Below are 17,637 nucleotides of genomic sequence, written 5' to 3'. Positions count from 1 at the left end.
ATGCACAAATTGGCCCTGCTAAAGCCTTAACTTTGCTTTCTGGTAAATGCAAGGTTTGCATAATGCATGGACTATTTAATTTATAATGTAAAAACTTGTACTTTACATGTATTTCAGGGTTCAGTATTCTGGTGCTGTTTACTTGGTGTTTCTTGGCACTTGGGTTTTGATGTTTCATACTTGAGGAGGTTGCATTCAAGTTGATAGCCAGGTGTAACTCCCTTGCCTGCTGCAGTTTACTGCTCTGTGTTGGGGCTGTTTTTTAAAAAAAAAGAGTAAGTATCTCTCACTACTCTCTGCAGAATAGACATGGTTAGAAAAATGGGGGGTATTCCCTCCATTTTTGTATTTCTAGAAAAACTCATTTTGGTCTTCTTTGGTCTGGAATCTCTGACCAAGAGAAAGGCTTCAGAGGAATCTATCTGAAAAAAGAGTTGCAGTTGAATGCATAATCTCATGAATATTGGTCATGAAGTGAGATGTTCCAGGAGATTTGTAAAATGATTGCTTGGTGTAATTCATAATCATCTCAATGATTTGGCATTGTATCATACAGACATTAATCTTTTATTCTCCAACTGAATATGTACATAATGGGGGGGGGAAAAATCACTTTTTCTTCCTATTGTTTTCTTAGTCAAGAATCTGCATTGATTGTGATGGTTGATACCACACCCATGTCTTGCTTGGTGGCTCTTTTTCTTGTCATTCTAATTGTTTTTCAGTTACTAATGAAAGTTATTTATTAAGCTTTTGCTCTTCACTTGATGTTTTTTCTGCATCAGCAAGGTTAAAAACCATTTCAACGTTCAAAAGAAAAACCCCATTTTACACTTTGGGTCTAGACCTCATTAACTGTTTTTTTTTTTGCCAAAATAAGTACAAATTTTAAAGGTGGGCAGTATTGTGAAGCCAGTGCTAATAATGAAAGAAGACACTCCAACATTAATAAATAGATAGAGATATTTATAGATAAATAGATATATTTAAAATTCTGTCTGAAATACCAGTGAATCATTAAAGTTTGCTGCCTTGCACTCATAATTTCAGTGCTGAAAAAAAAAAATCGATGAAATAGTAAAGATTGCTAGAGTGAGAGAGGAAGCTCGTGTTAAAAATGCATTGCTGCCTGTTCCCATGCCCATGCTCAGAGGAGGGGGATTTCCCTGCTCAGGTGCCCGTGCTGGGAGAGCAATTTGTCATGGAAACAATTCAGGGATGATCTGCCATGGATTCCTGATAACCTTTCCTTTCTAATTTCTTTGTCATAACTGTCTCACTTTTTAGCCAAAGACAGTGTTTTTGCTTTTATAACGAAGGCTCTGCCCTCTGCCCTCTCTTGGCCTCCCCCTTTCTGACCTGTTCTCCCCCGATTTCTTCCATGACATTACTTCTGTATTTGGTGTCTTGTTTGGATGCTTCTGGGAAGTGACTAGATGGTTGTCTTTGAATTTCTTCAGATTAATGTACATGAAAATCCACTGGAAATTGGTGAGGACCCCATGAGGATTGCTGATCCTTATTTTAGATTATAGTTATTTTCTTTTTCCTTGCTGTTAGTTTCACCCAAAGAAAATACAGTTAAAGTAAGTTACTACCTGTTTTGCATGACAGAATCATGTCTTACAGAAGAGAAATTTAATTGTAAATTGTATTTTCTGTAGGCTTATCTTTTATTACCAATAAGTTAGCAGTGAATAGGAGCTGCTCCTTGCTGGTGGCTCATCCTATCTTTCCTGCTTCTGCCTGACAGCATTAGTGCTTCCATTATTGTAACTCCAGTCCCTGCGATTATTGTGAAAGCAGTTAAATAAAGCCCGTACTTCGCTCAGCTTTAAATTTGCAATGAATATCTTTTTGTTGGGGATGACTCCTTTATTGGCAGACCTGGCTAAGGCACTGAGGCTCTGGAGCCCAGTTCCACAATGCTCTGACATTTGGGGAGCAGCGAGGAAGGAGAGGAAGGAGCCTCGCTGAGCGCCGCGCCCGCAGTCGGAGCTGAAAGAGGCGCGGGAGTTCACTGCAGCCATTCCACCCTCAGCTCTTCCCCTGTCACATCTCATCCATCCCATGGGGTTAAGCCTGGTCAGCACTCAGATGGGAAACTCCCTGGAAAACCAAGAGCTGGGGGAGGCTGGGCACAAACTGCATCTCTCTGCACAAAGCAGCACCCTGCCCCTGGGTCAGTTGTTAGCACTGTGCTATGTTTAATCCGTGTTTGATGGGGTTTAGTTGTGGTTTTTTTTCTGGTTCATTGGAAAAACAATGCTGTGGCTATAAATAATGATATAGGGGGAAAAAGTTAAGGAGAAATTATTTTGATAGGTGGTAGATAAGGAGTGGTTACAAGGCACAAGGAGGCTTTGCAAATTCAGGTTCTAAGTCTCTGTCAGTCTTCTGCTTGCTTTTTCTCCATGAGAACAAAATATTTATTCACCTTCTGAATCTCAGAGCAATAGTGTAGAGTGGAAACTTGGTTGGGATTTCTCTGCTCCAAAATAGCCTCCAGAAAGTATGGAAGGACTCGCTGGAATATGGCTTGGCCACTGTGCTTGGCCATAGTCAGCAACAATAAAACAAATGTTCATTGTATTTTCAAAGCTTGACTTTGTCAGTGGTGATTTTATGGCTTTTCAAATAGTGAAAGTTATAAAGTGACAAAGAAAGGTGGGCTTCACTTTGTGATGCGTAATGCTTCTAAATGAAATTGCTTCAGAGTGAAAAATTCCAAGACAGGATGAAACACGAAGAAAACACATTCCTGTTCTTGAATAAAAAAAGGTGGGTAGAGAAACAAATTAGTCACTTGGGAGCTTCATACCTATTGAATTTTGTTGTGCAGAGAAAATAAAAAAATTACTTAGAAAATAGGGAAAGTTTGAAATCTTCATCAGTGTTGACACTTATTGAAAGTGTAAGAGCTGTCAATGCATGCTGGAAGGTTGTGGAGCTGATCAGAACAGGAAAGGACAATGTCAGGGTAGAGGGAGCCCCTCTCCCAGGGCATCATAGGGCTTAAAGTTTGCTGAAGCATTAACTTAAATTTCAGATGATGGTTCTAAAATATTTCCCATTCTTTTTGAGTCTTGGCTGTGTTTGTCATTAAAGATAAAATTACATTTCATCATTAAAACAGTACTTAATTACTATTTACCACTGAAAATACATCCTGGTTCTGTATAGCTTAGGTCTTGGCAAATGGATATATTTCAGCACAATTTTACTTTATTCAGAAGTTAATTTGTTAGATGGAGGTGTAAAGCCCTATATCTGGGGCTTTCTGAATCTGAGGTTTCCAAATAAAAAATGAAGATCAAAGTTTGGGAAGCTGAAGTACACTGCTAGAGTTTTTGGGTTTATTGTATCAATGTACAGAAGCAATAAAAAGAGAACTGAGAAAAATGGAGCCTTTCATGGACCCAGTGTGGCTTTTATTGTGCTGCTTGATCTGAGGAGATGTGTTACCACGTCAGGAAGAGCATCAGCATTTGTTCAGAATCAGGAGATAATTATTCTGATAATTAGGTAGGGGCTTGGGCCTGAATTGACTTCCCTGCCTCTGTCCTGGTGGATGGGGAGAAGCTGGAGCAGAGCAGCTCTGTGGTGGAGCCCTGAGCTGTTACTGCCACCTGATACAGGCTTTCTTTTGTCTGGCAGTTGAATGAGTCAAACCTGGTGAGAAAGGAGAGTGAAGAAGGAATTTTAGTCTAAGGAGAATTCCAAATATGCAGAATTATTTAGCACATTTGTGTTTTTCTTGGACTAAATGGGCTTTCCTCAAACTGTTGTTTTTTTAGAACAAGCTACTGCAATATCTACCAGTGATACTGAGATTTGAAATGTATCTTTCTTCCATGCACATACTGACTACTTTTGTGCTTGGTTCCATCTGGAAAGGATATAATTGAATCCTTGTTTGGCTTCTTTAATTATTTCTTTGCAAAGTCCTTGGCTGGGAATTTTGCCACTTACAATGCAAATATTCAAACCTAAGAGCATAAACTGTGCTCTCAAAGAGCATTTTTGTAAACCTTTTATCATTTGGAGGTTTTTCAAAAGAGAACATGAGACCTCCTCAATGAACATGTTTTAATTTTTTAAATCCCCAGAGAAGATTTTGTTTCCTTGTGGGTTGGCTTTAGTTGCTAATTAACTTTGTTAATTAAACATGCTATAGGGATGAAACATGCTTGATTAAAAATAAATAAAACCATATAGCAACAAAGTGATGCTACTGTTTTTTTCCAATTTAAAAGCTAAGATTAAAAAATGAGATTAACTTTGAAGCTACATGTCAAATGTTCTTTGCATTTGAAACATCTGAAAGGCTAAAGCAGCTAAAATCTTATGGTTTTTGCAACTCGTCATAGTAAAATGTTTATTCAGTTGTAACACCATGTTAAAAGTGGGGGCTGAGAGTAGTCACTGAAGGTGCTGCCTTAATCAGAACTGACTGAGATGGTGGATAATAACCAGAGGGTGTATTTGGTCATCCTGAGACATGGAGGTCCTTGTTTTTTCCTGTCATCTATCTCATATGGAAACTTCCAACACTGCAGATTAGTTTCAATGCTGTTGGCTTGTACAGGGAGTCTGAGCACGTTCCTTGCCCTGCACACCGGCGTGTTTGTGTGGAGGTGGTGGGGAATGGCTCACAGCAGGCAATGGGCCAAGTGCATCCCTGACAGAGCTCAGGAACAGCCTCAGGGATGCCTGTGGTCCACAGGCATGCTGAGCTTCTGCCACTCATCCTGCCCAGAGGAGGGAAATCATCTGATGGTCTGGCTGTGAGTCCACAGCTCCTTCACCTGGGGAGTGCAGGTGGGAGGGGGAAGCAGGAGCACAAAGTTTGCTTGCCTCAAAGCTGACTATTTGTAGACAGTGTTGGAAAAGTTGGCTCTTCTGTACCCACTATGGCACCTTTTTTCTCCGTCCTCTACATAATAGTCAAGTTTCTTTTTCATTTTCTGCTATTTAAAAGTGGTTCTGTTCCTAACAGCAGCAATGCTATAAACAAAGTTAGAGAATGCCAGTCTTTGCCATCCTTCACTGGGAAAATTGGTTAGAAAACCCTTTGGGAATGTCAGCCAGGATCTTCACCCAGACAGGGAATACCTGGCATTGATGGAAGAGCCTCCTTTGTGAATGGACCTTGAGTGAAATTTATTCTCATAAAATTCCAAAAATGTGTGACTGATTCCATGTTGGAGTTAACATGGAGTGAGGGAAATAGGAGTATTCCTGATGTAGGAAACATAGCTAAATAAATCTCTCCAGACCACTGGCAAGAAGTGTATGGAGGAGTGGTTTGTGGGGGGGTTTGTTTATTTTCCCCCACCCCCCACATATTTTCTCATAAAATATCTTTAGGCATTTGTTTTGCAATTAAAAGGTCAAAACCTCCTCAAAGGGAATACTTGCTTTTTCCACTAGAACATATTAGGGCACTGAAGCAGTGCAAAAATGCAAGGGGCTATTTCCAGCAGATGAACTAAACCCTAAAAATAGGATTAACCAGTTTTATAATTTGCCTGCGATGGTATCTGAGCAAGGAAGGTGGGAAGTGGTACATGTCTTTTAGAAGATGAGTTTAGGACACCTATGTTAAGGCTCTTGACTAATGGCACTTCTCAATTTTCCGTAATTTTTCACATGTGCCAAAGAAGGTCTTGATATCACGCTGGAGAACGCAAACACAATTTCTACAAGGCTGTGGCTGTATCATCTTCAACTTTTGCTGACATTCAGTGGTTTCAGCATCATCCCTGTGTACAGATCAGGATTTTGGCAATGCCTGGTACCTGATACCCACAGTTGTTGGCTGTATGGGGAATGCTGAGGGGTGCTCAGTGACAGAGACTCAGCTTAAACAGCACATCTTCTGCTGAAATGGAGAGGGGGCCTGGTGCACTGACCCAGGCATACACTGAGCTGTGGCTGAGTGACAGGAGAGCTGTCATTCCACAGGAGTTAGGCAGGCACGTGCAGATTTTTCTCATCAGGAATAGTTCCTGAGAAAAGGTTTAAAGGCTACCTTTTTTACTGCAAGTTTGGGAATGAAATACCATAGAGTAGTTAGTTTTCCATGCTGGATGAGACTGACCCATTCAATGATAGGAGCATTTTCCAAGCCTGGGTCCTACTTCTGCCCTGGCTTGGCACTTCTGCAGGTTTTTGGGGGATGGAGTTTCCCCAGGCCATACAATGGGAAATTATCTTTCCTTTTCTATGTATGCTAATCACTACCTTTCATTTCTTTCTTACAACTTTTCAGTGTACTTGAAAATGTGTTGTTGTTGCCAAATCCTTAATTAAACAAATTAACTATTAGTTGAGTCGAGCCAAATATTTGTATAAGGATCTTATATGAAGAAAGGCTAATTAAAAAAAAATCTAATAATTCAGTAGTTGCAACATGCATCAGTGTGTTTATATATAGAATAGACGGTTTTAATTTCAATTTTATGCATATATTTATTGACGATGCAATAAATCTGGTGTGTGTTAGTATGGTACAGAATAAAGCTGATGTGCAGGGCTATAGGAAAATAAATAACACAATCTGATTTGCACAGTCTGTTTCCATATCACCGGCATGATGAGCTGCTTTGTTGTTTGAATGAAGCAAATGATGTTTGGATTCAGCTGATTTATTGACAGCTCTGTCAAACTGCCACAGAATGAAATAATAACACAACCAACCAAATACTGCAGGGGAGCACAGGGAGGAGACTGGGGCCTGGTGGGGGTTACCCCAGCGATGTGCAGGAATGCAGATGCAGGATGGGGGAGCCAGGGGAGAATGAACTGCTGCTCACAGGCTTTTCTTTCCTCAGGGAGAAGCTGTGTGTGGCTCGGCTGCAGCGGGAGGTTGCCCAGAGTAAGAGCGAAGGAGCCATGGTAAGCTGTGCCTACTCACTGCTTTGCAATCCTTGTCTTGCTCACCTTTGGGCTGGCTGAAGGTGGTCACCAGAGCATCCATGTCTTGGACACAACAAAGATTTGGCATAAATGTGAGGAAAATGTTCATAAATGTGAAGGAACTCAAGGCTTGGTTTCCTTGGAAAAGCCATGGGAGAGAAAAGCTGCTTCCATTCCTCACTGGAATTAGAAGCAAGGCAAGCACAGAAAGGCAATTTCAGATCAAAAAGCAGTAGATTTACTTGCCTGTTAAATCTTAGCTAATCACAGAAAAATGAAAGAATACAAGCCTGGAAGCTTAGAAAAACCCCTCAATCTGATAATTTTGTAAATCGTGTAATGCTCCTTGTGTCTTCATTTTTCGTGTACCAATTCATGAGATTAGCCTTGTGAGCAAAAGATGAAATGGCAGATTTTTAGTTGACCACAAACCTCAATTTATAGAGTGCCTTATCTCTTCAAAACAATTTTCTTTGGGAGCCAACATGTGCTGAGTGTGCTTAATTACTTAATATCTGAGGAACTGTTTCCATCTGTTAAGGCGTTTGTTTGTCCCTGTCTTCAGATAAAATGTCTTAAGCTTCCATGGGATAAAGCAGACTTGTTCAAAAACCTTAAAACCCAAACTATCCCCTTGAACATATGTGGAAGTGCCACTGATCTGAGTGATTGCACAGTTGGCTGTGAAAGACTTTGGTGGTCCCAAGTTTGTTTAACTTCGTGGGGAGCAGCTGCAGCAGGTCTCTGGGGAGGGGATGCTCTGTGAACTGTGTGATGCAGGGTCCTTAAAATCCCACCTGCCTCCAGTGAGTGCCATTGATAAACCCTTAGTGATTAGCATGGTGAGGTGAGGTTTGGAGGGACCCAAGTGACAGGTGGGAGAAACCAGCTCTGGGTTTATTGCTCTCACCACAGCCCCAATGTGCCCAGCTCAGCTGTGAGAGCCACTGCCCTCTCCCATCCCAGCACCAGCCCCCTGTTCCTGCCCTTGGGGTCTGCAGCGTGGCTGGGCTGGCCACAAGGAGACTTTGAGATGGGGTTTAAGCAGTTGGGAAGCCTGGCCCATGGGTAATTTATGAGAATGGGCACAGAAGTCCTGGAGGAGCTGAGGAACAAACTTTTATCAGGTAAAGTTGCAACCCAGGAGTCCGTGACTGAGATAAAACTCCTGCTGCCTCGAACAGGAATTTTGCCTGAGGAAGAATGGCAAAGATCAGGCATTGGAATTGCAATTGCATTTTAGTTTTCAGAGTAAATAAATGTCAAAATCTGGGAAGAGCTGTTTACTCTATTTGAAATATTTCCTTTTTTTTTTTAAACTAGCATTCCCTTGGAGGTATAGCAGTAATATAATATATTGAGTGTAAAATATACTTAGTGGGATAATCCAAGGCTCTATGAAATGAGCAATACTGATTAACCTTCTAGAGCTGCCAAGGTTTTTGGTATGTGCACCCATGTTGTGGTCTCCTCTCTTGCCTGTCAGACACTTCTTGTGCTTTTCACTATGGGTTTGTGCATCACTTCTCTCTGTTACCAGGGTATAATTTTGTATAATTTGTTGAGAGGCCAAGTGTTGTAACCCATTAGGAGCTGACAGGTAGCTCTCCGGGGGTGCAGTCTTCCCCCAAGGTAAATACTGGGTCGTTTTTTCCCTCTTCCCTGAGGGTCATATGCACAATTATCCTGAGCTAGAGCCAGCGCGCCTGTAGAGACGATTGCTTTGAAGCGCTTGATATATGGAAAGTTCTTTGTGTCTCAGAGCTGGTGATTTTAATATGAAACACAGCAGTCATTAATTAACATTAATGAACTTGCGGGGCTTAGAGCAGTGTGAGAGCAGCGAGAGTCCAAGGGCTGGAGCATTTGAGCCCGGGGGAGGTCAGGGATTAAGAGAGTCGTGGAGCCGCGTTCCCAGGGCGAGGAGCCGGCAGCGCATCCTGGCTTTGGAGCAGATCCTTCCCAAAGTAGCAGATCCTTTCCAAATCCTTATAGCCAAATTTCAGCGAGGGATTGTGAGCCAGCAAGCCCTTGGCAAGCGTGGGGGCTCCCTCCCTGCCAGCAGCCTGCCCGCAGGGTGCCCAGCCCGTGTGCTGCTCTGTTCCTGTGATGGGCATCCCCCGGGGCCAGCGGGCTGGGCAGGGCCACCAGCCAGCCACAGGGCCCCCGAGGGCCTGGCCGTGCTGTCACCGGGATCAAAGCAATGGCATCCCCCAGCCTCCCTGCCAGGGACAGGCCACGGCTTTATTTAATCACTAATTAGCTAATCGCCTTTACTCGCTCCCGTTTGCTTTTTGTTTGTTGTGCTGGTTAGATTGGTATGGTGGTTTTCATGGAAGCAGCTCCTTCGTTTGGGAAGGGCGCGGGTGACAGCACGTGGCACCTTCAGTGGCACCTCCAGTGCCTCCTTGCTGGGTCTCGTGGAGGGCATTTCTTGCAGTGGGAAGCAAGGCAGGGAGCACAGGGAGCTGCCCTGTGTCCTGGCAGCTGTGCAGGGCGTCACACAAGCCTTTGGCAGGCTGGCACCTCATGTAATACCCACTAGCGTTTTCTGCTTCTTTAAAAAAAACCCAATTATTTGGGTTTTGCTGGCACAGATAGGTCAGAAGGGTAAGAAGTGCCCACTGTGCTGTAGAAGCTGCTTACACTGGGGTGGCTTTGCTCACTAAATGGGTCTGTGCATCTGTAAACATCTGGTGAGTGATGATGGAAAGGATGTACACAAGGAGAGGTTTTCCTGAGGCTGAAGATCAGTCAGTGTGTGCTGTGTGGTACCAGCGTGTGGAACCCACAGTGCTCTCCAAATAATTGGGTTTTTGATATGTCCCAGAGTTACAGTTTTCCTGACTGATTTGTTACTGGAAGGAACTACAAAAGATGAAATGAAGACACTTACTTTCAAGACAAACATCACCAAAGCCATACAAGTAATCTTGTAATATGTTTTTTCCATATGTTTGTATGGAAAATCTGATACCTCGTATATTGGATGATGTGGATTTATGACTTACTTTAATTGTGAACTGAATCATTCAGGCTGAATACCTGACAATTGCTCAAGTTTCTTTATTTTATGAATGACCATCAGTAAATATTGATTGTTCACTATCAAAATGGGGAATTATTGCAAATCCCTCCCTTGAAAGTTCCAGCAGCACTGACCCAGGATTGTTTGGCTCTTTCTGTCACTCATGGTCTTTTATTTCATAGTCTGCATGTTCACAATTTTCTTAGTCATGTCTCTTCTGACTCATCAAGGATGACTCTTTGTAAAGGAAATTGAGATGATCAGTTCATCTGTGTACACTTCTCACTGCATTTGATGGGGACTGTGCAGGTGTCTGTAGTGACAGAGATCCCATTTTTAAAATAAGCAGCTTTCAAAGCAAATCACAAGTTTATTCCAAAACATTCTGAAGACTGAAAACCACGTTAGTCATCAAAGTATTTTTTATATCTTTGAAGTGCTTGAATTTGCACCTTTAGACACAAAACATGACAAGGAAAAGTGTTCATTGTGAAATTTTCTTAACAGTGAACAATGCCAGGTTAGGAAAAATATGAGAACAGTAACACTAGAGCTCTTGTGGTAGAGTGTTGTTTTAGCAGAAACTAGTTTAAAAGCCTAAAATGAACCAAAAGGATATACAAGTACATTTTGATAACTTGAATAAGTTTAATAATTACCCAGAAAAAAGTTACATTTTTTTTTCATACTTTTATTTATATCTGTGCTATACAGTTTTGTTGGTTTGTTCTTTCCATCCAAATCCTTTAGTTCAACTCTGTTTTCCATTAGTTCAGTGGCCTGTAACCTACATAAAAGAAATTGTACCACTCTGGCAATTTAGCTGTGAAGGTTAAAGTGGGATGCTTCTGCCTTTTATATCTACATGGGTTTCACTTAGGCTGGGCCCTAGACTCTGATTTACCATGTGTCCTGCTGCGACTTTAAGTGATGCAAAGTGATTATCATGGGCTCTTCCTGGTGCCCATCTATTCCACATCTGCACCCTTTTGTTGAAAACACACCATGTTAAGTGAATGTGAGCTCCCCACTGAATAGGTTTCCACCCTCTGGTAATCCTTCTGCATTAGATTGATTTATGAATGTATCAGATTCTTTGTTAGCATGTAAACCACTAATTAATTTAAAGCTCTCTGTGGAAAAATTAAAGCCCTGGTTAAGGCTTTCAACAGGCTCAGATGGTGCTAATAATGGAAAAACAAGTTATATTAATGAGTTTTGATGCGATCAGCACAATTCTTGCTTTACAAACAGTTTTTGCAGTAAAACAGTGGAGACTGCAAGTTTTTAAATAAAGAGTGGAAGAAATAAAAAAGGCTTAAAAAAACTCGCAGAGTCAGTAACATGTCCCATTATTGTAAGGAACTGAGTCACTTCTGCTTGTTACAACTTTCTTAAATGTAGTGGATTTAGATATATGTAACAGTCTTTTCAAATCCACGGGAAGTGCAAACCACTCTGGTTGCCAGATTGAAACGTAAATTGTAATCAGCTTTGAGAAGATCTGCCTCTTCTCATCAAGCACTGCCAAACTGGAGCGTTCACATGGAGATGGATGTGTTGAAGTGCAGAAAAGGTCTTGACTGAAATTGCATTAAAGTCAGTTGAAAGTTTGACTGTGTTCTCATCTTTCCCAAATTACCTGGGGGTTTGTATGCATTTTCAGTTGTTTGCTCTTTACTCCAGTTCAAGCTTGTAGCATGGTGCTAGTTTTTGGTGAGAAGAAGAGACCGTACCCCAGCTTGATGTTGCTGTGAGTGAAATGACGATAGAAAGCAAAATTATTATTATTTTTTTTAATTCCTTGTAGGAAGCTGAGAGTTGGAGAGGCAGACCATGATTGTAGGAAATTGTGCCACTCCTGGGAGCTGCATTTACCCCTCCTGGTGCTCAGCTCTCCCGGGGCACGGAGACTCAGCCACCATCCCGGCGCTGTGCTCAGCTCCGCAGCTGACGATGCTGCTGCCCCATTCAGCAGCTGCAGGGTCAGCGTGCTCAGAGCTCCCAACATCTGCACTATGTACCAGGTTTTTAGGGAGGAGGGGAATGCTCAGGCTGCTCTGGAGCCAGGGTGTTGCAGATGGCAGCAGAATGTCCTGCCATGAGCACAGAGGCACTCGCTGTCACCGGTGTGATGAATCCTGCCATCCCTTCCAGCCGTGGGGGAGGCTGCTGATGCAGAAGCACCTGGGTCATTTAAAAATAGAGGATATTTAGTAATAAATGAAGTGTTAAAGATGAGGTACAAAAGGCTAAATGTTCTTTCCCACCTTCTGGGTCCTTATGTTCTAGGAAAGCATCTATCTGTGCTTTAATTAGAAAGTAGCAGAGAGAGAGCACAAGTAGCTGTTTTGAAATGTCTCATTGAATATACAGTATCCTAAGCCAGAAAGAAGCAATCTAACCCTTGTGCTGCCCTCTCTGTGAAGCTGTGTATTTATGCACAGACAGCCCTGCTGTCTGGCCCCTTTTCCCCAGAAACTCCATCATACAGCCCTCATGGAAGCTCAGTGACATTAGCAGCAGCTTTAGCATCAATAATGATTATCGAAATTCTTTACAAGCCTGATTTAATGCTCCTGGACCTCATTAGTTTTTCATACTTCATTAGGCCAAGTGTCCTCATTCACAACTTTGCAGTTTTATCTTCAGTGGTTTTAAAATAAAATCCCTTATGTCCTGTATACTTTTACCCAGGACACCCTCATCTCCTGGGTACCTTTTGTTGTTTGCTTCAAATTTGCAAATACGTGAATATTTTGAAATTCTGTATTTTAAAGGTATTATGAATTTAGCTATTGTCTATGATTTAAGTTGCTGACATTTTCAGCAGTCACTTTCCAACGAGAGCCCGATTGCCTCTGCTCAGAAGCGGCCGCTGCTGAAAGCAAGGGTCGCTCCGGGGCTGGCGGTGAGTTCCGAGCGCGGTTCATCCCGCAGGCTCCGCGCTGGAGAGCGACTCCCACGGACCGGCTCCGGCCGGGCGCTCCCCGCTCCCGCCAGGAGAGGGCGCTGCAGCCACGGGAAAGGCGCCCCCGGAATTCCCGGGCTGCGCTCGGACCTCGCCATTCCCAAGGCAGCGCTGCTCCCTCCACCCGCAGCGTTTCCGAAATCACCGGCACGGAAAGACCAGCGCTCAATCCAGAGAGGCAGAAATAAGCTTTTCCCCTTCAGCTGGAACTCACCGAAGTGGTGTCTCTCTCTTCAGCAACTATTTAGACAACGTAAAAAAAAAAAAAAGTCAAACAGAGTTATGTAAAAATCAGTGAACACAGAGAAAAAAAAATACAACATCAAAATGCATTTATATAAGGTCTGGAAGTAAAACAGAGGCAATGTGTAGAAAGCATGTCATGTTGGCTAAAGTGCCCTCCAGTAGAAATTGCCATTTATGGATAACAAAGGCAGGGGATGTGCAAGTACAGAAAGGGCAGGGGCAGTCTCAGAGCATCCATGGGTGGACGGAGTATTGGAGTGGCACTTGGCTCCAGCGTGAAGCAAATCCTGCTTTATGACTGGGAGCAGATGGATCCTGCTCTAGGCAGTACCTCACTGCCTAATGGGAGTGATGTGCCCATGCACTAATTACAGTGAATTGCAGACATTTTCATATCAAAGGTTAAGCTCTGCAATCCTGAGCTCCTCCAGGCAATGGCAGGAGTTGACTCAAGTAAGCCACACACTCGCTGGATTAATATTTTTGCAAGGGTGACCTGAATAGGGCCACCAATCTGCAGGCTGAAAAGGCAGAACATTTCTGGTCTGGTTTTAGCTCATGCAAAAAGGGATCTCAGGTAGTACTGAATCAGTCACAACATCTAAGGATGAGGAACAGGAAAGGTGAATGTGTGCACTGGGCCAACAGTTTTAATTTTATGCAAATTAGGAAGGTAAATGTATACAGATTAATAGTAGTGAAACTGCTGTGATGTACTTGGTGTTGCAACTTTGTTCTTGAAGTACCTGGCGAAATTAGTGTGTTACAAGAAGCAAAAGAAGTTGCTAGATTTTTGTTGGGCTTGGTTTATTTTTGGTGGCCAGTAGTTAAACTATTACTGTAGAATTTATAATACCAGAAATAGCTTCTGTAAAATGTGTGTTTCTGTTGTTAATTTGGGTAACAGAGAGAATTCCATTAACTTATCTTCTTAAGACTTCTTTTAATATTTTTTTTAATTAAAGGTTTTGATTTTTTTTTCTCTGCATGGGGCAGAAAAGGTTACCAGTAAGGAGAGAAAGTTCCTGTACAAGGAAGGACAAAATTTATATACCAAGAGTCTCTCAGTTGTGCTGCTTCTATTAATTTCCCATTTATTTAAATTCATGCAGTGTTCTTGGAGCTTGTTCTGTGAAGTCAGTGCTGACCCTTGGAACGAGTCAGCTCAAGCAGTGCTTTAAATTGCAGTGCTTTAAATTGCATATGAGAGTGCAAATTCCTTACTGCAACAAGTCTTTGTTCAGCATCCAGCCCGTGGAGCCCTGATCCATAACTGCTCCACAGCACCAGGAGAGCAGGGTAAGGTTCTGCTGGCTTCTCAGCTCCCTCTGGCCAGTGACACAACATAGGTTTATAGAAAATAATCTGCTGAGGGTAAATAAAAGAGAGACAGCAGAAACTGGGAAAAACTCTTGGCCTAATTCTGTCCACTGAACACTTTGCAAGTAGACAGGAAAACTATTTACAGCTCATCTGAAAGAGATTTGGACTTTATATTTTGGACGATATTATTTGTGCCATTAAGTCCCATGAGATTTTTTTGTTGTTTTTCTCTTGGCAGAGCATAATCACATCTCTCTGCACCTTCTCTCCAAGATTTAAAAGAAATATCAAAATGTAGTAAGGAAGTAATGTCTTCCTGTACTAAACCTATTTAGCTTTGTACAGATTCATATAATTTGGGCAACTGTGATTCTTCCTGTCCTTTCCTTCCCAAGTCCAGTTCTCATAAACTTTAATTCAGTTTTTGCTTTGTCAGGAATTTGCTTTTCCATACTTTCTGTTTGTTTTGGCTCCGTGTCCATTGCATTGTGATAAGGCATCTTTTGATATTCTACGGGATCTTTCATAATGGAGATCTCATGACACAGTTTTCCAAGTCTGGAGCTGGTGATCAGACTTGCTTGCATGTCCTGCAAGAGGAGACTGTCTAGACTGTGGGAATGACTGTGATGTTTGGATTGTGTTATTTCCATACCGCTTGGCATGATGCACTCTGTAGTTAGTCTGGAAGTTAATGACAGTGCCAGGCCTGGTGCAGGGCCTTACCTGGCTGTGAAGTGGCTTTTCCTCCTTCTCCAAACTACATGGAGAAGTTGTGCTTTCCATGTTGTACCTTGCGGTGGGACTAAATAACCAGGTGCTTAAACCCCTTCTTCAGTACATTCATTAATGGTCATGTTCTTTAACTTTGGTGTCCTACAAGGCCTGTAATTACCTTTGCCACCTAAATCCTTTATAATCGTGGAAAATATTAAATTTCTGATCTGATTTGCAAAACAAGCTTTGTTCTGACTCTTCTTCTGTTTGTCTGTTTGCCTGTGTAGGTAGTGAACTCTTTGGGGAAGAGGCAGGGTCTTCTAAATAGTGCTGGTTGATGCTTGGATCCTGGAGTGCTGGTGTGCCGTGAACAGTCACAGCCCAGGGGCTTGGAATGAATAGTGAGAGGGGATTTGGCTCAGTGTGTGCTGTTCACACCACTGTCATTGTGTAATTACATCTTTATGATGCACATTGTGATTGGCATCCATGCTGACATTGCTTATTTAAAAATACTTTCTGAGTGTTGGGGAAAAATCATTATCTCTTGGGAACATCCTCGTCCTGGTGGTGAGTATTAAAAAGTGCCCTGTGGCAGTGGCTGGCACAGTTTTCCATTTAAGAAACTTTTTCCATGGATGTCTCCAGAGGAGCAGGTCAGAATTTCCAGGTGCTTGTTGGAAATCTTGAGTTGTGTACTGCTTCCTGATGTCATTCTTAATTAACCACCCAAAAAGGAAAACCTGTGATGTAGGAGATATCGTCAGAAAATACATGCACTAACTGAGAAGTTGAAAATTATTTTCATACTAAAACTAGCCTTTGAGAGTTGCCAGCTCTCATAGTCCAAAGGCAGGTGTACAGTGCTTGTATCTTCCATCAGTGGATAAGGGAAACCTGTTCACAAATAGGTGGGAGGAGGTAAGTGGAAGTGAAGGTGTGAAGACTGCAAGTGATCTAACACACATCAGAAGGAAGAGCTTGAGAAGGAGCATGAGCAGGTGAGCAGAAATACTCTTGTGAGCCACAAGAAACAAGAATATCAGCTCTAGAAATGTGTTTAATGTGTAAAGGGAGACAGGAAGGAGAAACTTGTCTTAGTTTAACTCTCTCCATGTAGCTACTGGCTTACAGCTCAGTGCTGGGCAGGAGCAGGAGCAGCAGTGCTCTGATGCTTGGATCCTGGAGTGCTGGTGTGCCATGAACAGTCACAGCCCAGGGGCTTGGAATGAACGGTCAGAGGGGATTTGGTCCCCATAAACCCACAGCAGCTGAAGCTGAACCAAACCCTTGTGCACCTGATTCCCAGGAACCAGCTCTGCTTGCATGGTCATTTGCAGTGTGGGTGGTTCTTCTCAGCCCCATGTAGACAAATTTGTTCATAATTCTCCTGTATTGAATTTGATGTCAAACTTGATGGCTTGAGTGAGTGACAGGAGTTGTTTGTTTTAGTAATTTATTGCAGGAGTCCCCAGAAGCACTGGGGAAGAGCGTATTTCCTGTTCTCTAAATGTGCAGCAGAATTTATTTCTTGCCAAAACTGAAAGACTATATAATTACAAAGAGTTTGCTAACCCACTGTTCATTGTGCCCAGTGGGCTGTACCCAAACTGGCATGGCTGGGATTCAGGAAGCCTCTAAAGCCTCACTGGGCTGCCCTGATTCAGGGCAAAGGGGTCACTCTCCCGCTTTTCAAGTTTCTGCCCCAGTGAAAGACAAGTGAGCTACGTGTGAAAGTGATCTGAAAATTTAGTGTGCTGGCCAAAAGGTACTAAAAAAATTCAGAATGACTCTCCTGACTCCTGTTTCAGTGCTCTGCATGGTAGAAAATGTTCATGCAAAGTCCTGAGTTTTAATTATGTGATTATGTGTTTTATTGTCCAGGAGCAGAACTTCTGCTCAGTCTAATAGCTGCTGATTTTTTTTCAGCTAAGTGCTGAAGGTGGAAGTGGCAGAAGAGGGTAGAGCTGCACTACTTGGTTCTAGTAGTTGGTTTTTTCTGTAGAAAAGGAAACATATTTTTCTCTTCAGGAATATCAAGCTAACACTTAAAATTGTCAACACTCACTATTAAGTTGAAAAAAGCCAGATTTTTATTTTATGGCTTAAATGAGATGTGTGCAGTAAATAGATGAGGATAAACTAGGGTTAAATCCAATAAAACAGATAATCCTGCATAAAAAGATTAATGTGGTAATGAAGACCAGAGAAGTAAGTGTCAGAGTTTTTATATCTGTTTCTGACCTTCAGCTGTACAAGTGTATCCAGGCTACTTGTGCTAGTGAAAATGGGACTAAAGGAGTAAAGCCTCTAAAGGCTGGCACTTAAAGTTGAGCTGAATTTGGTCTCTGGAAACACCAACAGAAATTCATATGGACCTATTACTGAAAACTGATAGTGCAAAATTATAGCAGGTGGAGAAAAAGTCTTT

At 42.3% G+C, this 17,637-nt stretch overlaps 1 protein-coding gene across 1 annotated transcript in view; it reads left to right on the top strand.

The window, feature by feature from the left end:
• Window positions 1–17,637, top strand: part of NCKAP5 (NCK associated protein 5) — a 334,186-nt gene that overhangs the window by 128,554 nt on the left and 187,995 nt on the right. The window contains exon 3 of the mRNA XM_066553937.1: window positions 6,841–6,900. Coding sequence (XP_066410034.1) covers window positions 6,841–6,900 — 60 coding nt within the window. The remainder of the gene's footprint in view (window positions 1–6,840; window positions 6,901–17,637) is intronic.

This window comes from Molothrus aeneus, chromosome 7 (assembly GCF_037042795.1).
Source record: "Molothrus aeneus isolate 106 chromosome 7, BPBGC_Maene_1.0, whole genome shotgun sequence".
Lineage (NCBI taxonomy): Eukaryota > Metazoa > Chordata > Aves > Passeriformes > Icteridae > Molothrus > Molothrus aeneus.
Note: the sequence above shows the minus strand (reverse complement) of the source record. Positions and strands in the feature narration are given on the sequence as shown.